Source organism: Panthera tigris, chromosome D1 (assembly GCF_018350195.1).
Source record: "Panthera tigris isolate Pti1 chromosome D1, P.tigris_Pti1_mat1.1, whole genome shotgun sequence".
NCBI lineage: Eukaryota > Metazoa > Chordata > Mammalia > Carnivora > Felidae > Panthera > Panthera tigris.
Window position 1 is genome coordinate 45,739,018 of NC_056669.1, and position 27,349 is coordinate 45,766,366.

The following is a 27,349-nucleotide window of genomic DNA, read 5'->3' on the forward strand; positions in this document are numbered from 1 at the left end:
TCCATCCCAAGAATTCTGACTTGATGGGTATGGGTTGTGATCTGGGCATTTAAAGCTCCCTAGGTGGTTCTAAGGGGTAGCACAGTTTGGAACCACTGTCATAGGGATATTCTTTTTGTTTGGGGGGATTGTTAAACACAGCAAAGGAAATAAAACTGCTTTGTAAAATCCAAAGATGCAGTTAAATATAAACAGTTGTTAAAAGTCAGTGAGAATGACTCTGGGCCTAGAACTCCTGCTGCCTAATGACAGAGGAGACGGGTTACTCTGATCTCCTCTGTGCCACATCAGTCATCCGTCTCCAGGACAAATGACCTCCTTCCTGGTTCATCTGATCAGTGGGCAGAATTGAGGCTGAGGCCCAGGAGGAGGAGGATTTGGTTGCCCTCAGGGCTCGAACAGGTTAACAGTGACCTGCTGGACAGTTGCCCTGTTGGATGAACTTGCCTTGGGCAGGTTCACGTGCAGTACTGGCTGCCCCACCCACTCATCCGCACGCACTAGGCATATGTGTACAATGCCTATTCAGAGACCCTCCCAAATGCGCCTGTTTGTTTGATTTTTCCTGGTCATGGTTCACTTTTTGACCCAATCCTCCCAGGCTGGGCCTGTCAAAGAGCTCTGTATTGTTGGAGGAAGGAAGCGGTCCTCCCTTGTCCTCAGCCGGTCCCCTGTCCGTCACCTTCCTCTGCTGCTACTCTGTTGAGGGTCAGCTGAGTAAGAGGGCCATCAGTGTGCCAAGAACAATATTATTTAAATTTTAAATAATGGTCTCTTGGGAAGAAAGGGTCATGAGGCATTCCAACTGCCACAGAGAATTTTGCCAAGAGAATGATTCATAAGCCTTCCAACTATCTACCCCTCTCCCCTTGTTCAGTTAGGACAAAATCCTAAAGTTGCCAAGTATTTCAGGAGCAGATTCTTCCATTTCCCTTGCATGTTGGTCCTTATCCAACAACTCTGCAAAAACCAGTCTTCTGACGGCAAGACAGTTGAAATGGCCATTATTCTCACATGCTTTTGAATAGCATGTATTAGCCATGTGCCCTCAGCATGTCATTGACCTGTCAGAGCCTCAGTCTCTTTTATACCTGGTGATATAACACCTGCCCAATCTAGGACCAGATGCCATGAACCATCTGAGACCATTCCAGAAGTAATAAAGCAGTAGAAATATGCAAGGCATGCTGGACCAAAAGGGCACACAGCTCATATAGTCCTAATCCCTGCCCTCAAGGAACTTACTGCCTTGAAGGGAAAAGAGACAAGAAAGGAAATAAATGCCATCCAGGGCAATTGCTAAGTAGCTTCTAGTCCTGAATCCAGAGGAATTTGAAACAACAACAGTCCCAGTCTTTTTTTTTTTTTTTTTTTTTTAGCCTTTCTGACACTTTTTTGAATTAATGAAATCTCAACATCCCTGTTCTCATTTGACTGATACAGTCACCCAGTGAAGGCAGCAGACTCGGAGAGGTGAAGTAAGTTCCCTAGAGTCCCACAGCCTGGAAGTGGAGGAACTGATGTAGGCCCTTGGCCTGAAGCACCCTTCCCACTCCCCCACACTGGCTGCATGAGCACAGCACCTCTGTGTCGGGGGCCTTATGCCATGGAAGGAAAATGGGATTGTATTTCTCAGTGGAACAGGAACTTTTCCGTACATTTGCAACCCACAGCACCAAAGCCCGGTCTTGGAGCCCAAAACTTGGTTAAGGTTAGCTCTGGGCATAATGAACAGCATATCCTCCACTTTCGGGAATTTACAGTCTGTTTCTGGATCTGTGATTTTGCACCGATCCTAGAAGTGTGTCTGGCGGGAAGGCCATTCTCAGGTCTGTGTCTGTGACGACTTCCTGATGCCTGTGTTTCTAAGATCCCCAAATATCCATCCCAGGAATGTGCTCAGGGGCCCTTCACAAACCTGGGATTCAGTGAGAGAATGGCAACCTCAGTCACCCCACTTTCTACCTACAGCAGTCCATGTCACCCTAACTTATAAAAATCCCAAACGGATAGAGTCATGAAGTACTATGCAAAAGGAGGAGGAAACGCCTTCCAGTCCTCTAGCAGCTAATCAGCTTCAACTGTACGGTTTGGAAGCTGGTGGCACACAGCTCTGTCCCAGCTGCTGCAGTGAACGGATGGAGGAAGTGGGTTATGGCATATGCAGTCCGCTTCAAGCGTGATGTAATGATGGTGGAACGGAATCCCTTTACACGTGTGTCTGCTGTCCTTCTTCCATAGTTATACTGGTCAGAGGAAACACGGCTGCATGTGTGTGACGAGCTGAGTACATGATTGCACGGGTACAAGCGCACCTGCTTGCAGACGGGCTGACTGGCCCAGTGCTGACACAGAGGTCCACTCAGCAGTAGCTGAACTGTTAAGGTTCACTGGCTCTATTTGGAGAAGCAGAATAATTTCATCTCCCCTGAAATAAAAGCCAGCTCGATCCACAACCTGTTGAACCTGTTAACTCTCAGGAGCACTTGCCTTGCTTCAAGAGTGTGAATACTGGAAACATATGGACCTGGGTTCTGCTCCTGCTTCTTCCATCAACTCACTTTGTGACCTTGGGCAAATTAACTTACCCCTCTGGCCTCAGTCTCCTAGTCCATAAATGGGGATACTAATCACACGATTGTTAACCCAGGGTTGCTGTGATGATTGGAGATGACAGGTAGAAAGTGCCTGTCTCAGTGCCTGACACAGCCCAGCTGGTGCTCAATAAAAGCTAATGGTTGCTGCTGTTACTGATGATGATACTGCTGTGCTGTAGCCCCACGTGAGCTGCTTTGAAGTGTCTGCTTTTTACCACCCTGAGTTTATTACCTATAATTAATGCTGAAGAAACCAAACAAAAAATACATTTCATTGCTAAACTGTATGACAGTGACTCTGAGGGAAGGGGGAGAGCTGTGTGAAATGGGGTGTCAGGGACAGCCTCCTGGAGGAGGGGCCCTGGACTGTGGATTGGGAAATGGAGGAGGGAAGCTGTCAAAGCATAGCGGGCAGGGTACAGATGTGAGTCAGTGCATGGCGGCAGAAAGAGTGTGCCCGTCGGGGCATGGAGAGGATGCACAGAGCAGCCAAGGCAGGAGCCTTGCACAGCCGTGGATGGGCAGTTACATTCGATGTGGTGGCATCATTCCAGCCCCTACTCCTCCAGCCCCTTCTGCCAGACTAGCTCCTGACCACTCTTCAGGGCTTATCTCCAGCATCTGCCAGTGAGGTCTTGTGTGCACCCTGTCCCATGGACACAATAGTAATGATAATAGGGAACAACAGCTAGCACTCACGGAGCACCTCCTATGTGCCGGGACCTGTGCTGAGCATTTTACAGGCATTATTTCATTGAATCCCACAACAGGTGAAAGAGATCAGGGCATGGCTTGCTCAGGGAAGAGTCCCAGAATCTCCATTATATGTTAATCCATGTGACTCCTCTAATAGACTCAGGATGGCAGCAACCAACACCTCTTTCCTTTCGAACTCCCCAGTGTCTAACGTGGTATTCCTGGCACAAAGTGGGAACTCATAAATGCATGTGGAATGAATGAGAAGAAATTGTCAAGTGTCCAGCAAGGCTCTGGATCCAGAGGCACCAGACAGGTCACCAAGTGGGTTGGGGAGGCCTGCCCTCAGAGAAGCTAAGTCACAAGGCACCGAGCACTGGGAAGCTTGGATCTCTGAACAGCAGGAGGCTGGGTCAGGGGCACAGCCTGAGGGGCTTGCTGCCCCTGAGCCCTGCCATTTGATGATGGGATCTATTCAGACATCTTCTCTCTGAAGTCAGAAAGTTTTGTCCTGAGAACTTAGGCTATGCTGAGCCCATAGGCAGAGTTCAGTAGCTGGGCTAGAGATCATTCGGAGAAGATGGTAAACTAAGTAAAGTTGGGGGTGACAGTTAAAAGATTAACACTGGTACAGCTAGGCACTGACCAATCAAAACAGTCCCAGGCCTTTAGTTCTAGAATAGGGTCTTGAGGCCACCCACTCTGCCAGACATTAACTCCTCGGTCATTGGATCCTGGCGAGGTCCAGAGATGCCCTGAGAGAAGCCAGAGCTGGGAGGTACACTTGGCTGAGGGAGTGGTCAGAGCAGTGGCTCTGTAACAGTAAAAACATTTTAAGAGTAGTAACTGTAGGTCCCTACTCATGTGGGCTGAATACCACAAGGGTATGAGGTTGAACTATAACGAAGAGAGTCAGCCATTTTTAAAAGCCACTTGTTCTATTTTGAGGGCTTTGTTACAATTCGATAATACAATGCATAACTCTTATTTAACCAGGCACACAGAGACTATAATTTCTCAACGTGGTAAAAATGAATAAGGGCCCCACTGTGAACTCCTCCGTGTTGTACAAGCCCTACTTTTACCTCAGGATTCCTGGTATACCTTATGGGAATTATATGACTTTTTGACATACAGATCAAGAGTCTTGAGTGTCAATTAGCAAATTTTATTTATTTTTTAGAGAAATATAAATTCAAATACTTCTCTGCTATGTGCTAGTGAATCATCTTGCGCTAATCCTATTTTGGAGGCCATCATACAGCTAACGTGCCTGAATTTCTGCTTTACAAACTTGTAAATCTGAAGTTGCCTTCACATTAGCTTCAGGATGAAAAGAAGCTTCTAGAAGTATTTTTTTAATCCCTGAAATTACCAGTTGCTACACAGTCATAATTTTTCCCTCAAATACAAAAGAAGTTGGTGGCAATCAGCCAAGAGAAACACTTAGCCTTGTAGAGAGAAGAGGACTATTATTAAAAGCCACAGCGGTCATTAGCAAAGATGATGTCATAATTCAATGCCTGGGCCTCCCTGGGATCCCCGGGGCCAAGAAGAGACGATCACAGTCTTTACCAAGCCAGTGAACAGTCTCCTGCCTAATGGTGTTTGGTGAAAGTGCTCAGTGTCCAGGGTGGGTGGTTTCCTGCAAAATGATCGGGGACCTCAGTGTTGCACCAGCTTGCAAAGCCGGTGGCCAGCACAGGGGATTTATGAACTGGTGACTTTGGGCTTTGATGAAGAAAAAGTGTGGAATTTTATGTGTGAACAGTACTTTGAGAATTCTTTGTGAGTCATACTTTCAAACACAGTGGAGCCTATCTTAGGATAGAACTTTCTTACACCTCCAGCACATCGGAGAGGGGGGGAACAACTCTTTAGGATTTTCACTAAGCTGAGATGTCTTTATTGCTTTTTAAAAACACTGGAGGAGCCCAGTATTCATGGTTTTAGAGATTACAAAACAAAAACAAAGAGAAAATTGGGAGTAACCAAGGAGTCTAACTTTTATTCACTTCTTTATTTTTCTTTCTTTCTTTCCACTTCTCTGTCACCACCTGTATCCCAACTCACATTTTCTGAGGCCTATCCACCAAGGCCCTGGTAGGGAAATATGGTAATGGCAACACATGAAGCCTGTGATCACATCTTGGTTCTGTCACTTGCCCCTAGTCAATGAAATCATGAAGAAATGATTGGCACCAAATGTGCTCACTGATTGTAAGATGCATCCTAGTTAAGAAGCAATGAAATACAGGCCACAGCTGGGCAACTTCCAGAGCATGATATAACCTCTCTTGGTTAGCCATCTCCTCTAGAAAGGTTGTAGAACCTCATCTAGTAGAGGTTGTAAAACCTCCACACAGTGTGGTTGTAAGGATAAGGTAAGATTGGGTATTTATGAGACCCCTTTCTTGGAGCTGATGATGGCAACAATCCTAACGTGTGGACGATCAGCATGCGGGCTTGCATCTCCGTCATTACCGAACTCTCTCTAACAGAGCTTGTAATAATCGTAGTAGAGGAGGTATTTTTCAGCTGGCAGGGCAATGCGGGGAGCTCTGGTGTCCAGGGGCTCTGGGGGCAGCTAGACTGCCCTGGGAACAATCTAGCTCTCGCTTACCACGCATAGCCTTCCCCACTTGTGGGAGGAACCTTGCGCTACCTGGGGCTCATTGTGGATGGAGGGCTTAACCAGAGTTGCTCCAGGTGCCATCAGCTTCGGATACGATGGCAGCCACACTGACAGAATAAGCAATTAACTAATTAATTAAAAACTGCTCTCAGTCCCCTACAAAACCCCTGTGGAGATTCTGCTCCCTTCCTTGTTGATGTCCTCCACCCGTGGCAGCCACTCAGGAGCTTGCTACTGTCGTCACTCCCAGGACCCTTCATGAGAAAGCCAGGAGCTTCTAGGCTGTGCCGCCCGAGCTCTACACAGAAAAGGTCTTCTTCACACCGTGGGTGGCACTCTATCATGCTGGGATAAAGGTAGGGCAGCTGTGGTCCCCGTGTCTCCCAGTGTCCCTTAGAGAACAGTCCCTGAACTTCGGCCAGCAGACGCTGTCTCCAGAGGGCTTAACAGGCCAGGGAGCAGATTCCGTGACGTCCCACTTGTTCCCCATCTCCCTGCCCGCGCCCAAACCAGAAAAAGCTTGTTTGTGAAAGACTCTGGTAAGAGAATGAAAAGACCAGCCGCATACTCAGAGACATAGTTATAACGTACATGTCTGATACAAGATTTGGATCCAAAACACACAAAGAATTCTTTTAAGACAGCTTTATTGAGTTATAATTCACCCATGTAAAGTGTACATCTTAATGGTTTAGGGTATGTTATTAATTCTTTTTAAAGTTGTGGTAAAGTATAACAAAATTTGCCATTTTAACCATTCTTAAGTGTACAATTAAGTGGCATCAAGTGTATTCACAAAGTTGTCCAACCGTCACCGCTGTCCATTTCCAAAGTTTTTCATCATATCCCAAACAGAAATTCTGTAACCGTTAAGCAATAACTTACCCCCTCTCAGCCCTTAGTAATCTTAATCTACGCTGTCTCTGTGAATTTACCTATTTTGACATTTCATGTAAGTGGAATCCTGTATTTGTCCTTCCATACCTCGCTTATTTCATTTAGCATGTCATTTTCAGGGTTCACCCATGTAGCAGCATGTATCAGAACTTCATTCCTTTTTACACTTGACTAAATCTTCATTGTTCCTGTATACATTTTGTTTATCTCCTCATACGTTGGGTTGATTCCACCTTTTAGCTATTGTGAATAATGCTGCATTGGATGTTGGTGTACAAGTGTCTATTCAAGTCCTTGTTTTCCATTCCTTTGGGTATATATCTGGGTGTGAGTTGCTGGGGTCATCTGGTAATTCTATGTTTAGCTTTGAGGAACTGCTAAACTATTTTTCCATAGAGGCTGCAACACTTTCCATTCGTACCAGCAGTGTATGAGGGTTTTAATTTTTCCACAGCCTCATCAACACTTGTCATTTACTGTTGTTATTACAGCCATTCTAGTGGGTATGAAATGGTATTTCATTGTAGTTTTGATTTGTATTTTCCTAATGATTAATGATGCTGACCGTTTTTCATGTGTTATTGGCCATTTATGTATCTTCTTTGGAGCAATGTGTATTCAAGTTATTTATTTGCCCATTTTTCAATTGGGTTGTTTTTTGTTGGTTCTGTTATAGCAATTATTTATAGATTCTAGATATTAAATGCCTTATGTTATTTCCAAATATTTCTCCCATTCTCTAAGTTGTCTTTTCACTTTCTTAATAGTTAGTGTCCTTTTTGCACGAAAGTTTTCAAATGAAGTCTATTTACTTAATTTTTCCTTTGTTACTGGTGCTTTTAATATCACATCGAAGAACTCATAGCTATATCCAAGGTCATGAAGGTTTATCCCTGTGTTTTCTTCCAAGAGTTTTATGATTTTAGCTCTTATACTTAGGTTATTGATCCACTTTTTGTTAATTTTTGTATTGAGTATGAGGTAGGGATCCAACTTTATTCTTTCGCATGTGGAAATCCAGTTATCCCAGCACATGTCTTTAAGAGACTGTTCTTTCCCCCATTGAATGAACTCAGCATTCTTGTCAAAAAGCAATTTGCCGTCAATGTATGAGTTTATTTCTGAACTCTTGATTCTATTCTGTTGATCTATTTATCTATCCTTAGGCTAGTACCCTGTTTGGATTATTGTAGCTTTGTGTTACATTTTAAAATCTTCTTTTTTAAAGATGGTTTGTGGGGGCACCTGGGTGGCTCAGTCAGTTAAGCATCCAACTCTTGATTTCTGCTCAGATCATGACTTCATGGTTCATGAGTACAGAGCCCCGGGTCAGGCTCTGTACTGACAGTACGGAGCCTGCTTGGGATTGTCTCTCTCCTCTCTTTGCCCCTCCCCCATCCATGCACACTCTCTCTCTCTCTCTCTCTCTCTGTCTCTCTCTCTCTCTCTTTCAAAATAAATAAATAAATGAATAAATAAATAAATAAATAAACTTAAAATAATGGTTTTGTTTCCTGTCACACATATAAGTCCTTCATCCATTTTGAGTTTATTTTTGTGAATGGTGTAAGAAAGTGGTCTAGTTTCATTGTCCTGCATGTTGCTGTCCAGCAATTTCTTACTTGACACATCTCCAAAGACAAGGGAATTAAAAGCAAAAATGAACTATTGGGACCTCACGAAGATAAGCTTCTACACAGCAAAGGAAACAATCAACAAAACTAAAAGGCAGCTGATGGAATGGGAAAAGATATTTGCAAATAACATATCGGATAAAGGGCTAGTATCCAGAACCTATAAAGAACTCACCAAACTCAATACCCAAAAAACAAATAATCCAGTGAAGAAATGGGCAGAAGACATGAATAGATACTTCTCTAAAGAAGACATCCAGATGGCCAACAGGCACATGAAAAGATGCTCAACATCACTCCTCATCAGGGAAATACAAATCAAAACCACATTGAGATATCACCTCATACCAGTTAGAGTGGCTAAAATGAACAAATCAGGAGACTATAGATGGTGGAGAGGGTGTGGAGAAACAGGAACCCTCTTGCACTGTTGGTGGGAATGCAAACTGGCACAGCCACTCTGGAAAAGAGCATGGAGGTTCCTCAAAAAATTAAAAACAGATCTACCCTATTACCCAGCAATAGCACTGCTGGGAATTTACCCAAGGGATAACAGGAGTGCTGATGCCTAGGGGCACTTGTACCCCAATATTTATAGCAGCACTTTCAACAATAGCCAAATTATGGAAAGAGCCTAAATGTCCATCAACTGATGAATGGATAAAGAAGTTGTGGTTTACATATGGAATACTAGTTGGCAATGAGAAAGTATGAAATGTGGCCATTTGTAGCAACGTGGATGGAACTGGAGAGTGTTATGCTAAGTGAAATAAGCCATACAGAGAAAGACAGATACCATATGTTTTCACTCTTATGTGGATCCTGAGAAACTTAACAGAAGACCATGGGGGGAGGGGAAGGGAAAAAAAAAAGGTTAGAGAGGGAAAGAGCCAAACCATAAGAGACTCTTAAAAACTGAGAATAAACTGAGGGTTGATGGGGGGTGGGAGGGAGGAGAGGGTGGGTGATGGGTATTGAGGAGGGCACCTGTTGGGATGAGCACTGGGTGTTGTATGGAAATCGATGTGACAATAAATTTCATATTAAAAAATAAATTAAATTAAATTAAATTAAATTAAATTAAATTAAATTAAATAATGGTTTTGTTTGTCCAGGGCCCCTTGCTATTGCATATGAATTTGAGGATTGACTTTTCTATTTCTGCAAAAGAGGTCGTTTGAGTTTTGATATGGGTTACATTGAAACTCAGATCAAAGAAATGTTCAAACTTAACATTAGGGAAAACAAGCAAAAAAATGGGCAAAAATCTGAGCAGATACCTCACCAAAAAAGGTACACAGACGGAAAATAAGCATATGAAAAAATGCTCACCATTAATATGTCAATAGAGAGTTACAGATTAAAACTACAATAATATGCCATTACAGTTCTATTACAATGACTAAAATTTAAAAAACTGGCAGTACCAAATGCTAGAAAGGATATGGAGCAATAGAAACTCCATTGCTGCGGTGGGAATGCAAAATAGCACAGCCACTTTAGAAAACAGTTTGGCAGTTTGTGTAAAAAGCTAAACATAGCCTTACCATATGATCTAGCACTTGCACTCCTACGTATTTACTCAATTGATTTGAAAACTTATGTCTGCACAAAAACCTGCACATGAATATTTATAGCAACTTTATTTATATTCACCAAAAACTGGAAGCAACCAAGATGAATAGATAAACGGAGAAACTAGGGGACAGCCAGACCATGGAATGTCCTCCCATGATAAGAAGAAATGAGTTAGGAAGCCGCAGAAATAGATGGATGAACCTTATGTGCTTCTGGCTAAGTGAAATTAGCCAATCTGGAAAGGCTACATACTGTGTGATTCCAGTTGTGTGACATTCTGGGAAAGATAAAACTGTACAGACAGCCAAAAAATCAGTAGTTGCCAGAGGTCCAGGGGGAGGAAGGGAGGGATGAATAGGTAAAGCACATGGAATATTTAGAGCTGTGAGACTATTTTGCATGATGCCATAATGTTGGATTCAAGACCTTATGCATTTGTCAAAACTCCTACAACTTTACAGTACAAAGAATGGATCTTAGTGTATCCAGATTTTTTTTCCAAATCATTTAATAGGCTACTGGATCAAATGCACACTGTAACATGAGAATGTAACTGTGTTATATCATACATAGATGTATGATACAACCTCAGTGAAGGAGTGGAAGGAAAAGTGCTGACCTAAGTAGCTGTGGAAATAAGTGAAGTTTGGAAGACTAAAGGCAAAAGGAACAGCTTATAAGCACTATAATCTAGTGTATTAAGTTGTTTCCCATGGTGGCATGGGTTAACAATTCTGATACCAAATGTGTATACTGGAATTGAGTAATTAAGTACATGGGTGGCATGTACTTAGTGTTGGGAGCTTAGTCTCTCACTGGTGCAGTAAGAATTTACAGATTAGCAAAGTGATGAGGCTAGAATGATCCATGCAGTAATGGATTAGAGATATTACTATGAAGTTATGTTTAGCTTAATATAGATTCATTTCCTTGCTCTTTTAGCTGAGAGGGACTAGAAACAATAAAACCCCAGTAGTAAGTAGCACATGTATTGAGTAGAGACCAGACCTTGGTTTCCAATGCCATGTTTCAAAGAAGGAATTAGGTCTCCTTGAATGAATGGCTGATTCTAGGACCAGAGCAGGCTATAACATAAAAGGTGATCCTAGATCATCTTGTGCCAGAAAGTAAGAAGTAGATGAAAGAAAGAGAGAGAGAAAGAGATGGAGGGAGGGAGGCAGGAAGAAAGTGAGAGAAAGAAAAGAGAAGAAAAGAAAAAGAAGGAAGGAAGAGAGAGAAAGAAAGAAAGAGAGAGGAAGGAAGGAAGAGAAAGAGGGAGTGAGGAGGAAGGAATTAGGGGAATATGTCAAAGGGACACAGGAGCCATCTGAAAGAGTTCCCAATGGCCAAAGCTGGAACAATTTGAGCAACAAAATAAATATTGGATTATAACCCAAAGCATAAAATAAATACGCATGAGTCCATTCTAATATAAATAAATGATTGAATAAATAAATGGGGAGAAGGGACAAATCTTGCATGCAGAAGATTCCAAAAAAGGAGTCACTTTACGGTGGAGAACCCTGACAAGCACTACCCAGCCAGGTGATCAGGGTCACGATCAAGGTTGATATCAACAGTGATAAATCGTGTTGACAGTATGTATCTTGATCTGATGTGTAAAATGGCACTTTGTGTCTTCCTTCTAAAAACCCATAACCCCAGTAGAGTCATGAAAAAAACATCAGACATATTCCATAGAAGGGTATTGTATAAAATACATGACCAGTACTCCTCAAAACTCTCAGTCATCAAAAACAAGGAAGGTCTGATAAACTGTCAGACAGAGGAGCCTAAGGAGACATGATCACTAGATGTAGTGTGGGATCCTGCAAAAAGAACAACAGAAAGGGCCATAGGTAAAAACTAAGGAAGGCTATGGGGCACCTGTGGCTCAGTTGGTTGAGTGCCTGAGTCTTGATTCCAACTCAGGTCATGATCCGAGGGTTGTGGGATTGAGTCCTGCATCAGCCTCCACGTTGAGCATGGTGCCTACTTAAGATGCTCTCTCTGCCCCACCCCCCGCCCCTCTTCCCTGCTCATTTGCTCTCTAAAACAAAAAAAACCTCAAGGAAGCCTGAATAAACTATGGCGTTTGCTTCATAATAACATGTCACTATAGGTTCTTGAGCTCTAACAAATGTACTGAAGTGATAGACGATATTAATAATAGAAATTGGCTGAGGGGATATATGGGAACTCTCTGTACTGTCTTCTCATTTTTTCTGTAAATCCAAAATTGTTCTAAAAAGTAAAACACATTTAAAAAAAAAAAACCAAAAACTAACCAAAAAAACTGACCACGTAGATATTTTCCTCATTCTTCCGGGAAGAATCTGAAACTCAGAAGAATCCAAGTACTTAGCACAAGATTGCCCGTCATTTAAATGGCAGAGGTGGGATTCAAATGCAGGGCCCACTGTTGAATCAGTGACTTTTGCCTGTCTGTGAATGGAACCTTTCTGTTCTGTAGTTTTACACATATCCCTTCGCATGTGTGTTTCTTTCTTGTTCTTCCCAGGGGATGGCCTTTACACTTGAAGAAAGGCTGCAGCTTGGAATCCACGGCCTGATTCCCCCCTGCTTCCTGAGCCAGGACGTCCAGCTTCTCCGGATCATGAGATACTATGAGCGGCAGCAGAGCGACCTGGACAAGTCAGTGCCTAGATCTGCTCTCTCTACTCGAGCCACAGGCTGAGCTGTTTCTTGTGGCCCATACAAGGTTCTCTTGGTTCTCTGCAGCAGGGAAAGGCTGAGAGCCCTGAGACATCCCAGACCCAGTCCTGTCTTCCACAGGATGGTGGTCTCCCTGAGGGACAGGGCTTGTTATGATAGAGGCACCGTAGACATGTCTTGGGAGAACTGGGAAGGGAGACTGACGTCCAACCAGTGGAATCTGGTTGGGCCTCTGGGAAGTGATGGTATCTGAGTCAGCCAGAGAAGCACTGATGGGACTTCAGCAGACGGCACTGGGGTTCATGGAAGGCATTTCACTCAACAGGGAGAAGGGGAGCAAGGGGGAGAAGGGGAGCAAGGTGGGTCAAGGAAGTGGTACATGGCCCAGGTTCCTACAGTAAGGGGAATGTGTGGGAGAAGAGGGGAAATGCACAATGACACCTCCGAAGGGACCTCAGATGTCGTATGTTAGAGGTTTATGGGAGCCGTTAATAACCCTGCCTCCCCTCTGGGTTCTCCCAGTGGGGGTACTACACGAAGAGCCAAATGAGGGATCATAGGGTCAGCTTTGTCAGTTTTACTAAAGAAGGTGGTGACCTCCCACGTCACATGGCTGTGAATTGGTACAGCCAGGATTTGAACACAGTTCGCTCCAGAGTCTGCTTTTAATTGCTCTGCTGTGCCATAGCTAAGAGGCATTAGAGCTCAGTGGCTGTAAGACTAGACTCTAGTATTAGACTGAGTTCAAATCCTCATTCTATCACTTAACAGCAAAACTTACTCAGCCCCTCTGGTTCATTGCTCATCTGTACCATACCAGTGGTATCTAACTCATAGGGTTATGATAAGGCCTTAAATGCATTAGTATTTGTAATGTGCTCAGAATAGTTACATAGTAACTGTAACTTACAACACTAGGCACTGTGCAAAAGCGTGCAAAAATAAATACAGCGCCTTGCTGGGCTCCGGCAGAAATTTGGGGAGAAGATAAGAGACCCCCCCCCAAATATCTGTAGAGCTTCATGGCCAAGACTTTGGGTCATTGATGGTGTGGGTGTCCCCCTCAGCAGGATGTCAAATCCTGCACCTGTCTTCCCATGCTTCCCCCATAGAGTCCATTTTTTCTAAATTGTAGTGAATAATGAAAGCTCTGCTTCCCCCCTTCCCTCTATTCCGGAACAGGTAAACTCTATGGGTATCACTCCCATTAACTCCAAGGCCATACTGCAGCCCAGGTCAAATATTCTTTCCTTCTTGTTTATTCCTCTCAGGGTAACTATGTCACCCTGAAGACCAAACCAGAAAGTACAGGATTAATCCAACCAACAGCATTACACATGTTCTAACTTTGAACAATCTGAACTTCCCCTGTTTGTTAAATTTACAAAGAATTAAAGTCTAATGTGAAATCCTTTTTCCTAAGAATTAAAAGTCCTAAACCCTTCCCTGTCCCCAGTTTTTTTCAGCTAGATAGACTTTACTCATATGCCTGGGAAGACATGCCAGGCTCAGGGAGCAGGGGACGTGCCTGATACTGGCTGCTCTACAGGGCTTGCTCCTGATGGTCTGTTGACTCCTCTGACCCACTCATTCCCAGAGTCCCTTATTTCAGCAGGCGCTCAGGGAAATGCTAAGGAAGCTCCCTGGCTTCTTTCCAGTAAGGGTAATGGTATGCTGGTAAATTTATAGTAACTGGTTCTGGGGCATGAGGAGAACACTGATTTATAGCATTGGCCAATTTCCATGATATAAATACTCCCAACCATGACCGATTTCAAGTTATCAACTTGATATCACTGGATGCAGAACTGGGAAGAGATGTGTGCAAATGGCTACTGAGTAAGGGAATGAGCTCAGAACACTAGTAACGAGCTGAGATCCTGGCTACGCAAGCAGAAATCCTCCCTTCCTTCTAAAACACTGTTTTTAGTTCTAGACCAGGGCCTTTGGTAGGGAAGAGGCTGAGGCCCCGGGAAGTCACATGACTTCCCCAGAGTCACAATGCTAGTTAACAGCAGAACTGGGGTTCAAACCCAGGACCCTGATACCATGTGAGGGATCATTCCCCTCTGGGTACCTCTCTCCCACCCCATTCCATGCCAGGGCTCAAGTGCCTCCATACTCTCCTACACTGTTGTCCAGAACGGGTGTGATATCAGTAGTCACCAACACCTCACCTTGAATTTCAGCCCTTGGGTTTTTTTCCCCCAGGGTTTTTGCATTTTCAGGACTCTGAATGAAAGGCTTTTTTCCTGGCTTACTGATTTCAGGCTTCAGGGAATAGGTGAGAAAGAGATTTTTTTTGGAGCACACCTCCTGAGGTCAAGTGGTACTCAGCCACTCGGGGAGCTCTGCTTGTGACAGGGACCAGCCCTTTGTAGTGGGAAAGTCCAGCTCTGGTGTGTTCTGTATTTTCCTCGACTCTATGCCACCTCCAGCATATTATTATTTTTTCTTTTTAAATTTTTTTTAATGTTTATTTTTTAGAGAGAGAGAGAAATAGAGACAGCACGAATGGGGGAGGGGCAGAGAGCGAAAGGGAGACACAGAATCTGAAACAGGCTCCAGGCTCTGAACTGTCAGCACAGAGCCTGATGAGGGGCTCGAACTCTGACTGGCAAGATCATGACCTGAGCGAAAGTCAAGAAGCTTAACTGACTGAGCCACCTAAGCGCCCCTATTATTTTTTCATTCAGTAATGTCCACACAGTAATAACATAACTAACCATCTTGCATCATGGTTGTGATTCTGGAGTCAGATTGCTTAAGTTCAAATCCATTTCATTTCTCTGTGCCTTACCCTCCTTATCTATAAAACAGCCAGAATTATAGGACCTACCTCACAAGTCTTTGGGGGTTTTAAATGAGTTAATATAAAATGTTTAGAATAGTGTCTATGCCATGAATAATGATAAGTACTATAAGGCAGACAATATCCTCCACATTTTACAAGAAATGAGACCCATGCTTAGGGGAGATAGTGATTTGCCCATGAACGTGCCATTGTAAGTAGCTGAACGGGAGCCCTGGGTCTTTGCATCAAGGGACCTCTGCTCTGCCACTATGGTGCTCATGTGACCAGTGTGATTCTCGTCTCCCTTTCCAAGGTACATCATTCTCATGACACTCCAGGACCGGAACGAGAAGCTCTTCTACCGAGTGCTGACGTCAGACGTGGAGAAATTCATGCCCATCGTGTACACCCCCACCGTGGGGCTGGCCTGTCAGCACTATGGCCTGACCTTCCGCAGGCCCCGGTGAGCCATCCTGGGGCGTGGGCTCAGGGAGGGGCCGTCTCATGTTGGGGAATCTATTCTTCCCTCTGGCCTTGCTTAATGGGACTCTGGAGGCTATTCCTGGTTGCGCCAAAGGCTCGACAAGACATTTGATCTTAAGCTCTTGCTCAGGAAATTACTCCACGCCCAGAGAAATGAGCTGAGAGAGGGTCTAGCAAGGGAATAACAGAGCCCTTCCACCTCCCAATGATAAATGCTCAACATGTTGTTCAAAGTTGGCCTGAAAGGTATTTCAGATTGTTTTTCTCTCATTATCTACCTACCACCTACCCCGTCTCTTGTCATCTCCACAGTGCCGACGGCTCTCTTGCCAGTTCGGGCCAATGAATAATGGAGTGTTGGATACCAAAGACTGAATTCTTTTGCTGACTCAAAGAAGCAGTATTCCTTCATTTGGGCTTGACTCAGATTCCACTTAAAATGTCATTTTATTAGACAAAAATTTGGCACTACAGTTTCTTTCAGAGCCAAAGAATTTAGAGGGCAGTCTTTCTAAAAAGATTGCTTGTGTTTTTTTTTTTCATGATGAGTTCAGAATATATATTTTTAAAAAGGTATAAAAAAGGAAAAATGAGAGTGTTTTCCAAAGATCCTCAGTGCAAGGTGCCTGGTTATTATCAATACATATTTCTAGCACTGCTGATAAAAGACTGGCCTGGGTTTATTATATGTAATGGACCACTGTTTTAGTCTGTGTTAGAATATGTTAAGATACAGTGTGCTGTGCACTGATGTGTAATTTATGTTTGCATAGAATTTATAAATCCTTTGGTATATGAGGAGCATGTAATCATGGATCTAGAACATCTTTTGTTGATTTGGAAAAACATTGTTCCAGTTGTGAAGCCAGCATTTGGGATGAGCCTGCCGCCTGAGCACGTGGAGGCCCTGATGCCGGTTCTTTTCCTCTTCTGGCCCCACTGTCACCTTTGGCCAAGGGCAGTGTGTCATGTCTCATCTTCTTGGGGTGGGGGTGGGGTCCAGCTGTTGAAGCAGACCTGACCTCATCACTCAGAGCAGCCATGGAGTGTCTGAATGGCTCAGTCAGTTAAACGTCTGACTCCTGATTTTGGGCTCGGGTCATGATCTCATGGTTTGTGGGATTGAGCCCTGCCTCAGTCTCTGTGCTGAGCATGGAGCGTGCTCAGGATTTTCGCTCTCTCTCTTCCCCCTCCCCACTCACTCACTGTCTCTGTCTCTCTAAAAACAAAGTAAATAAACTTAAAAAAAAAAAAAAAGGAGCCATTCTTCTGTAGTCCTATGGGGGGACTGCACCCAGACCCTGTAGCAGTGGTCTTCAACCTGCCTTTTTCAAGAGGAAAGAGACTCCTTTTCTCTTACTCTCATCTGAAACCAGTAGTGGCAGAGACCTTGGGAGCTGCTAGAACATTTCTAAAGGATGTAGGACCCTGTTTACCTGCCAGTTCTTACTCAGAAATGATCCTCCCAGGTCCTCCCTCCTGCAGGGTGCAGGTCAGCTCATTTCCCTCCTCCAAGGCCATCAGCAGCCTCCAAGTCTTAAAGAAACAAGTCCAGCACTTTGATGAAAGTAAGCCTGTCACAGCCCAGCTCCGGCCCAGAAATCCCATGCTCTGGCTACACTGATCTGTTCCTCATGGCCAAGTACGTCTGGTGCTCTAATCCTCTGTGCCTTTGCACATGTGTTCCTCTCTGCCTCAGACATCTGCATTCTCTTCTTTCCTTGTTCTCTGTCCATCAGAATTGTTGCTAGCCTTCAAGGTCACCCAAGAGTCAGCTTCTCTGCCCTCCCTGATCCACCAGGGCTGAACTGCTCACTCCTTCCTTTGCCTCCCCCTCAATTCATTACATGTAGTTCCATTCCATAGTTACATTTTTTGTGCTTCATGTTTTTAATTATTTGTATATCAGCCCCCTCTACCAGAACACAGATTTCTTGAGGTGTTAGTCACTATGTCAGATCCATTTGCATATACTACACCAGTACTTGGCAAGCACTTGACACTGATGGGAAAGTAGCATTGTGTACTGACTAGAAAGAGCTACGTCTTTGCTGTCAGCCCTGACTTTTAGTCTCCTTGACCTTGGGCAATTTCCTTATCCTCTCTCAGCCTTAATTTCAACATTTGTAAAATGAAGGTAATAATACTACCTATATCAACTAGTCATTGTGAGAGTAAAATGTGATGTGTGGATTAGGTATCTGTCATACATGTGAGTGTTTATTTGTCTTCAGTGACTGTTGTAGGAGGAAGGAAAAATTGCTACATGTAGCGTCATACATACACACTTTTACATTTTTAAAAAGAAAATTGAGTCATTGAACATTTAATGAACTCATATGTTTAACTACAGACACAATTGGACTCTTCCAGAACCTACTGTTTCCTGAAGTCCTTCAGCCCTTATGACATGGCTCACTGCCTGTACTGGCTGGCCACTGAGGTCCTGTGGAAATGCAAGGCTATCCCACTCCCAGGCTACAATCTAGATTGTAGATTTGGTTGTTGGTTCCGGATGAACCAGTTACTAGGATCAGGATCCTGCACATACAACAGGTTCTTAAGGTAGACTTTGCCTCCAGAACCCACTCTAGAATCCAGGGAACACACAAAACTGAACTTGAGTTAATGGACACTTATTGATGGAATTTGAAGTAGGGTTCGTGGGAAAATGGCCAAGAAAATTCTTGAGATGTCTTTGGTGCAAAAAAGGTGATTTTACTGAAGCACGGGGACAGGACCTGTGGGCAGAAGGAGCTGCACTAGGGTTGTGAGGAACAACTGATTATATACTCTCAAGTTTGTGCAGGGAGGGGAGGTAGAGTAACATAAGTCTCCAAGGAATTTCTGGATGCTGGAAGCAAGGTCTCATAGGACCCTAAAGATTTAGCTATTGTCAAGATAAGGTTGCTTTTAGTTTTTAAGGAAGTGTAAACATTAAGGCATTAAGGCAGCCATAAGCTTCTTGGGGAGCGTTACACACTGCATGTCTCTGACATCTATCAGTGGTCTGCATGCTATGATGAGGGAATTTAATTTGAACTGCATTTCTCTTCCCTTTGTTTCCCTCATCACTGATGGAGCAACTACTAGGTGCTGGGCATCATGTTACATGCTGTGAAATTACCCCCCAAAGAACAAAATATGGTTCTTGACCTCAAGCACAGTGAAGGGCCAGGCAATAATGATATAAGTTAAATATAATAAAAGTTTAAAAAATAAGAGATTTAATAGAGACAAAGAATTACAGGAGTCCATGGGAGAGAGAAATTTCTTTTCCCTGGAGGTGGTAGGAATGCTTCACAGAAGAGATGATATTTGAGCTGGTCCCTGAAGGTTGGATAGGAATTCTGTGGGTAAAGAAGAAGGGAATGGCCATTCCAGGAAAGGGCTTGGTATTATAGGTTTTATAGACACCTGGGTGGTCAGCTCACTTGGGTATCTCCCCACCTCCTGTGCCTGGCAAGGAGGGTCAGGGGAGGGGAGATAAGCTTTTACATCCATTGGCTCATAGTGGATCCTCCCAATGTCCTGTCAGGTTAGTCTGGGAACAGTACCTCCATTTCACAGATGAGGAAACTGAGGTGGCCAGAGGAAAGGAACTTGTGTAAGATCTAACTGGTAGTTAGAATTCTGGCTACCAGAGTCAGGGAAAGCCACACCAAAGAGATGACATTTGAGCTGGGCTGTAAAAGATGAAAGCAAAGAATTGAGACGAAAAGCATTTGTTTACAGTGATCCAGGCACACCCTTCTCTCCCTTGCTAGAATGCAAGTCCTCTAGGACCCCACGGTGGGTGAAACAGGAAAATAGAGGGGTAGGAGAATTGGCCAGTGGCTCTGCCCAAAAAGAGGAACGAGCTTGGTCTCCTTCCCACGACACAAGGTGTTTGGAGTCACAGGGAGAGCTGTGTCCACCTGGATTCAGGACCCGTTGGCAGTTCTCCAATGGCTCAGCAATGGAGAGGGGCATGGTGGCAGAGTGGGGGTTCATATGGGTGGAAACAAGGCCCTGCCAACCATTGAGCCCAGAGAACCAGGCCAGCCCTGAGTGAGGGCCGTCAGGGTACTACAGAAGCTGGACACACAGTGGGGAAAACAAGAGTGCCATGGTCCCAGCCCAAGGTGTGCAGTTGAACTGGAGCAGGAAAAAAGCATCATAGTAATGCATAACTGTTTGCTGAAGGTCAGGCACATCCTAAAGTCTTTGCATATTAACTTATTTAATTCTCACAATCCCCTAAGAGGTAGTTACTACTGCCATCCCATTTGTAGATGGGAACACTGAGACACAGAGAAATAACTTGTCCCAAATCACACAGCTCATAACCAGCAAAGCCAGAACTCAGACCCACGCAGTCTGAACTAGAACGTGGACAGGTAACCACTGCACTACACTGCCTGCTGTGGTTTGGGACTGTGCACATTTATTTGGTGGGCATTTAGGGATGGGTGCCCTTGCAGCTGCAGGAATGCTTGATTGCTCAGGACTCTTTGGTGGGGATTGCTACATAACCTTTTCCTGAGCCTCTCCTGGGAGAGAATGATCCAGCTAGGTCCTGAGCCTGAGGCTCTGCGGGGCTGAGGCAGGTGTGGGCAGACTGAACTGTGTTCTTGGATTCTTCCCTCACACTCTTGGTACAGACTTCCCGCATATGTTTTGCACAAACCCTTCTTCAGATGATTACCCAATTAAGCTACTTGACATGTGACAGTCTGAGCTGTTGCACCAGGTTTCCATTTGGCTGCTTTCCAGGTGTTGATTCCACACCTGCCTTGCTCCTGAAGGAAATGGGAGTTTGGGCTCCACCCCAGCCCTGAGCTTCATCTGAGGCCTGGCTTGGAATGGCTTTATGGATTAGCATCTGAAGGGAGGACAGCCCCAAGGCCAGGAGGGAGAGAGCCAGCTCCTTCTCAGTTTCTGAACTGATAAACATTCCTGCCAGGTTCCCAGGAACAATGGAGTCCTCTGTGAAAGGGCCTGTCCCCCTCCAAAGCTAATTAGGTCCAGCTGATGCTAAAATGGAACTTCCAAAGTGCCTCGGGCTCTGCATCGCCTCACAGCCTTGAGGGAGATGCTAGACTATCTCTGGGGCACCTGAGTATCCCTGGGTGGATAAACACAGCTGCAGGTTCTAGATTCTGTGGAGCCTCCTCTGCCCCTTCCTGCCTCACCCTTTGTACCTCCCGTGAGTGCTTCTCCATGGGCCATAGATACTGGATAGCCTGGCTTGAAGGAATGGCCTTGAATGTCATTAACATGTGCAAGCCCAGGGTGAGGCCAGGCAGGAGTCCAAGATGCAACTCAGCTAAGGAGGGGCTATGATGGGAAAGCCAGTATGGTGTAGGCTGCTGTCCAGTGTGGGAGAATACCCTCCCTTCCCTAGGCACCTCCATCTTGACCAACCTTGTCTTCACCTTCATCGTCTTGGGATCTAACAGATATGCACATGCCTGTAACCCTGACATTTCCCAGCCTCTGTGTGGGATCCCATCCACATGGGCGGTGAGGGCTGGGTTATGGGTAGTAGAAGGAGCATAGACTTTGAAGCAGGAAGACTTGGACTTGAATCCCAGTTTTTGATGACTTATGACCATTTAGTGACCCCCCCCCCCCCACACACACACACAGTCTCCTCCTGTGTAAAATGGGAATGATGCTTGTTCATGTGGCTGCTTACGAGGATTCAGTGCGATTCCATGTGTAAAAGGCCCAGCCCTAACAGGTGCTCAGCAGCTGTGACCTGCTCAAGACACCACCCTCAGGGTCTGTCATCTGACTCTGAGTCACCCTACCCAAGAGTCTGAAGGGTAAACCAGCTGAGGGCATCTTGGCCCTCTGAAGTGCCCCCATTCCTCTGTTGTGTGATACAGACCTGAAAAGATCCATACTTGTGCCTAACTAGCAAACCTGTTAGCAGGTAAGGGGAAGATGTGGAGGGAGAGGTGAGGGTAGGAAGTGGGCCTTGGCTTCACTGGTGGTCGAGATCCTGTAGAAGATACCTGAAGTCAGGTTTGGATTTGGACAAAGCCAGCAGCCCTTGGCCCTGAGCCAGGCTGTTGTCTTTCTTATCTGCAGGCAGGTGGGGTCCTGCACACAGGCCAGTAACATGTATGCAGGACAGTAACTGCTACCATTTATTGAATGCTTACGCTGCTCATGGTGGGCCCTAGGCTAGATACTTCGGGTACTTTATCCCTACACAACCCCAAAAGGGGCTTGTTACTTTACCAGAGGAAAACTAAGGCTAACTTGTCTAAGATGCCTGTGTTTCTCCTGAGCTCACAGGTGAGCTTCTTGTGGCCCTGTGAACATGACACCTCAGAGATAAGCATTTGCATGCATGTCTTCATGGAAGCTCCCTTGCATGAATGGCCTGCACACATGAGGGACATACACACACACACACACACACACACACACACACACACTGTACCATGGCAGACAGAATACTGGGGCTGGAGTCCAGAGGGAATGGGTCAGCTCCCCTGTGAACCGTGTGGCCTTGGAGCCCGGCTGCTCCTGTCCCCAAGTCTGGACCACAGGAACTGTCCGCCTCTTAGGGTTGTTGTAAAGATCAGATGAGCTACGTGTGTGTGAAAGTACTTTATCCACTGTAAGGTTCCTCACAAGCGTAAAGGGACATTGCTTTTTCATTGCTTCTTCTCCCTCACCCCAGCCCCCCAGAAAGGTGTGGTTGAGGCTCATACTCACCTCTTTGGGCTTTCCTGATTGTCACTCATTATGTCTGTTAAGCCGTTGCCTCATTTGGTTTTTGTCTTTGCTGTTGAAGCCCTAAATGCTTTTTATTTTCTCTTTTATTTGTTTCTGTTTTTACATTGGAACCTTTTTATCTTCAGCCGTCACCACCACTTCCATCGCCTCTACCCACGTACACAAGGGCCCCCAGGGTTCATGCCTCTGCTTCCCAAATGACAACCGAAGCCATTTCTAGCCATACACAGGACCAATGGACGCCAACATCTTGACTTAAAGCCACTCTGGAAAACAAAGACAACCCTATCTCAGCAAGTGTCAGAAGCCCGCTGACACCCAGGGCACAGCATTTGAGCACATCACAGTCTGGACTCCAGCCCAGCTGTCAGTTGATCAGGAACAGGCACCCGTACTCCCAGCATGATTGGAAGGCGGGCAGAAAGTGAAGATTAGCATCATCAAACTGGCTGCCTCTTCCCCATCCTCAAGGCCCCAAGGTACCAATTCCTTTGGTCGAGCCCGTTCCACACCCAGTTACATCGGGTTTCTCTGCCAAGCTGTTCCAGCTGTGCTGTGCAAAGGTTCCCTGGAGCAGAGCAAGAGTGAAGTCTGCGGCTGGGCCTGCTTAGCTTCTCATCTGGCATCCTTGCTCCTCTGCCTTGGTATTATGCACAGAAGAGTGAGGGGTCATAAGACATGGTTTGTAGCTTTGGCCACCTCCTTCCTGGCTGACTCTGCGGGCAAGTCACTAAGCTCCTTAGTCTCACGTGGAAGTGTAGGGTTGAAGTGTGTGGCTTCTGTGATCTCTTCCAGCTCTAACCACTTAGGATCTAATAACCCAAACTCTATAACCAAGGTAGGAATGAGATCTTTAAGTGAGCCACAGTCACATTATATAGCCGAGCCTATTTCCCCAGCTGTAAAATTATGAGGGTCAAGTTAGACCCGTAGTTCTCAGTGACAGCTGTGCATTAGAAGCATCTGGGAGCTTTAAGTCAGAATGCCCAAGGTGGAGCCCATGCAGCTTTCATTTCTCAAAAGCTCCCAGGGATTCTCATGGCAGCCAGGGCCACGAATCACTGAGCTGGGTGATCTCTACAGTTACTCCAGCTTGGATCTTCTGTGACTTCTGGGGAGTTGATAACCAGCAGTCCATATTTTCCAGGCCACCCTGGCCTGGCAGTATACTGAAGATTAGGATCATGATAATATAACAGAACTTCCATCTCCGATCCAACCCTCGGTAAGCCTAACTATTAAACCCATTGCCAAGTTCCCTCATGTCTCATTCCCAGGATTAGTGGAGGGGGAGGTCAGAAAGAGTCACCCATGTATGCTTCTCTCCCCCTCCCCCAATTTCCTCCTGAAGCTTTTAGCACTGCACAGAAGTCGCCCCCCCAAAACCCCATCCAAACTGTACACTTATCTTATGTCAATAGTTGATTAGACAGGAAAAAGCATCAGACCAAAGGTGACGAAGCATTTTGGGGTGAGCATGGGACCAGTGTGAACTGACTCAAAGCATCAGACCAAAGGTGACCAAGCATTTTGGGGTAAGCATGGAACCAGTGTGAACTGACTCAAAAGATGTGCTGGGTCAGTTGGAGTCCTTTTCAGGAGTGTAAACCGAAAAATGGGAAAAGCTACATAGGAAGAATTTTGCAGTTAGGAAGAGAAATTAAGGCAGAAGGGATGCTATAGTTGAGAGTTCAGAGTCGGGTCGTGGTACAACAAAAGCAGATGTCAGCTATGAACGAACAGAAGGAAGAGAGGAAAGTTAACGAACAGATCTGTGGAAAGAGGAGAACTGGACAGGTGGCAGCGAGAGGAAGAAGCAGGCAGAGCAAGTGCCAGTCCTTGGCTTTCCACCCCAGTTCCAAATTTCCAATAAACTCTTTCCCCAGAGGTAAATGAAGTGGACCTCTGCCTTAGGTAACAGGAAGAGCCAAGCTGAAAAAGGGCTGTGAAATTAGGTGGATCCGATTAGTGCCCTGATCTCCTTCTTAATCAGGTGGGTGGGGCAAACAGGTTAAGGTAGGGCATCTCAGACTTAGCGAGAATTGGGATCACCCGGAGGCTTGGCAAAACACACATTCAGGGTACCCTGATGCTGCTGGGGCAGGGACCACGCTTTGAAAACCACTGGATTAGGAGCTGGTAAAAAGTTGCTCACTGAAAACTAAGTGGAGGCCATCTGAAGGAAGCAGAAGGAATGGATACTGCCAGGCCCCAGTGTGCGTTAGTAGCAAAACCTGGGAGTCATGAGACCTAGGCTCTGGTCCCAGTTTGAGCAGTGTGACTGTCACCAAGTCTCCTCCTTCCTGGGCCTCACTGTGCTCATCTATAAAACAAGAGAATTTTATTAGGTGATCTCAAGGGCTCCTTCTAAATCCAACCCTTATAGTCTATAATTTTTGAGCCGATTAGAGCACCGTGGCTATAAATTTGCCTCTAAAGTTTCTGGCATTCAAGGGAGGAAAATGTAAAAGTCGACGAAAACACATACTTTTCATTTTCTGACAAGAAAAAGCTTGCAGGCTTATCTGCAGAAGTGTCATTTTGCTGAGAGCTCTGACTCACGCATGGGCACCTTCCCAGGCAGACCAGCCGGGCAGTCCAGGGTTTTTCATGGGTTGTTCCGTGCTGGGGAATTGATACTGGAATAGATCTAAGGAAGGTGGCACAAGGAGTCCTTCCAAAGCATGAAGGACTTTAATAGTTGTTCAGTTATTATTTTACACGAATGTCATGTGGAACAAGTTAAATTGTGTCTGGATCCCACATCGTTGAAACGTTCTGGAACAGAGAGATCTAGAGGAGAGAAGAAGGAGCATTTATTCTCCTTTCTGAACTACTTTGCTTTCAGTCCCTGAGGGAATTGGCTTTTTCTTTCTTAGAGGAAGTTTGAACATTTACATACCAAAAAAGAAAAAATGAGTTTGTATTTAACTGCACATGACCTACTTGGGACTTTAGCATCCAGAAGGAGCAGACTGCTGTTTGGGGAGGACAAAGGAACACCTCAGCCATCCAGAAGTTTAGGTGTAGGGGTTGAGAGTGAAGGTAGAAAAGACTGAGCCACCCCACACAAATGCAAAGATTATAGTTTTCTGCTCAAGCTGGAAGTAAATGAGCCTTAGTAACTTGAACAGGATGTTCTGGGTTTGACTTCCTTTAGCCAAAGGCAGATTTCCCTGGCAATTTAAACAAACTGATTTTTGTTTCTTTTTTATCTGACTCTGTCCTTTTCCTCCTTTGTCTCTGGCAATCCCAGCCATGGTGATCAAAAGAATAGGGGCGGGAGAATTTCCTTACTGAGAAGGAAATACGTACATACAGGCAGGAGTTGAGTAGACCTTTCCTCAAATAACCTTGATCTCTCATTAACCTGTAAAATGCACTAAAGCTTGTGTTTGCTCACACTAAGTTTAGTCCAGAAGGAGTGGCTTCTTAAGAGATGCTGCAAACAGTGTAAATGTTTTGAAACCTTTTGGACTAGAGAAAGAATAAAGGGTCATTGTTGTAGAATTTCTCAAAGAAAAGGGGATTTCTGCCTTGCCAGGAAAGAACTCCACCACCAGCAGGCAAACCCCTAAAATCCGTGATCATAGTCATGTCCTTGGGTCGGCTCGTTACACCTATAGGAGTCCCCTCAAATTTTCTGTGTGCCCTGGAAGGGTAACATTGAAAACTTTATTGATGAACTGATTTCTTAGAGACTAATCTTAAACCAGAATCTCCTAAAACCATAGCACTTGAAACTTAGGAAGGATAGGTTTTTATGTGAAAGGGAGAAGGATGGGAAAGAATAGATCAAGAAGATTTCAGGTCTGTGATACTGCAGGTGGAAACAGGGCTCCAGCGGGGTACCCCAGTGAGGCCTCAACATTGTCCAAAGGTTACTGGAGGGGAACAAGTAAAAAACCCAAAAGAACAAAAAGTAACATGGGTAGAGGAAGATGGACTTCTCCAACTTCATATCATTCATCATATGAGCTCCTGTCCTGAACTACAAGGTCCAGGAGGGAAATTATGTGTTTTGTTCTTCTCTGTGTCTCCCATAGTGCTGAGCATAGTATCTCCAGGCACCTACCAGAGAGACCACTTCAAGGCTGTCTTCTGATTAGGTTCAACAAGCATTGATTAAGCACTGTCTTTGTGGTTGGACACCATTAAGTACATGGAAGATCCAAATGGAATAAGATAGTTTATTCAGGGCCTGTGACCTTGAGATGTTTACAGGCCACCTGAGGAGAAGAGCATCTCTAAAGCAACATAAGCCAGTTAGTAAATTGTGGTGTGGATTGTCTAGCTCACTTGGAAAGGATGGAAGTAATTCATTGTGGTAAGAGATCTCTTCCCTGAATTGTTGTTCTTGATCTAAACCTTGAAAAAAGGATTTTGATTCATGTTGGGAAGATAGCCCAGCACATACATAGCCCAGGCATACAAAGCTTTAGTGGATGAGTTCCAAGCAGGAAGAACTGCATAAAGTAAGACATGTGGCTGGAACAAGCCAAGAATCACAGACTCTCAGCACTGGGAATACAAAAGACACTGCTGATGGCCCCTTCCGCCTCCTTAACAAAACCCTGGTTGTTGTTTGCTTTATTTATTTTTTCTCCATTATCTTTTTCCCCCC

General features: G+C 45.0%; 1 protein-coding gene across 3 annotated transcripts in view; it reads left to right on the plus strand.

The window, feature by feature from the left end:
* ME3 (malic enzyme 3) overlaps positions 1-27,349 on the plus strand; it is a 184,034-nt gene that overhangs the window by 72,440 nt on the left and 84,245 nt on the right. For all 3 annotated transcript variants that reach the window (XM_042959698.1, XM_042959699.1, XM_042959700.1), the window contains 2 exons: positions 12,559-12,692; positions 15,821-15,970. In XM_042959698.1, coding sequence (XP_042815632.1) covers positions 12,559-12,692; positions 15,821-15,970 — 284 coding nt within the window. The remainder of the gene's footprint in view (positions 1-12,558; positions 12,693-15,820; positions 15,971-27,349) is intronic.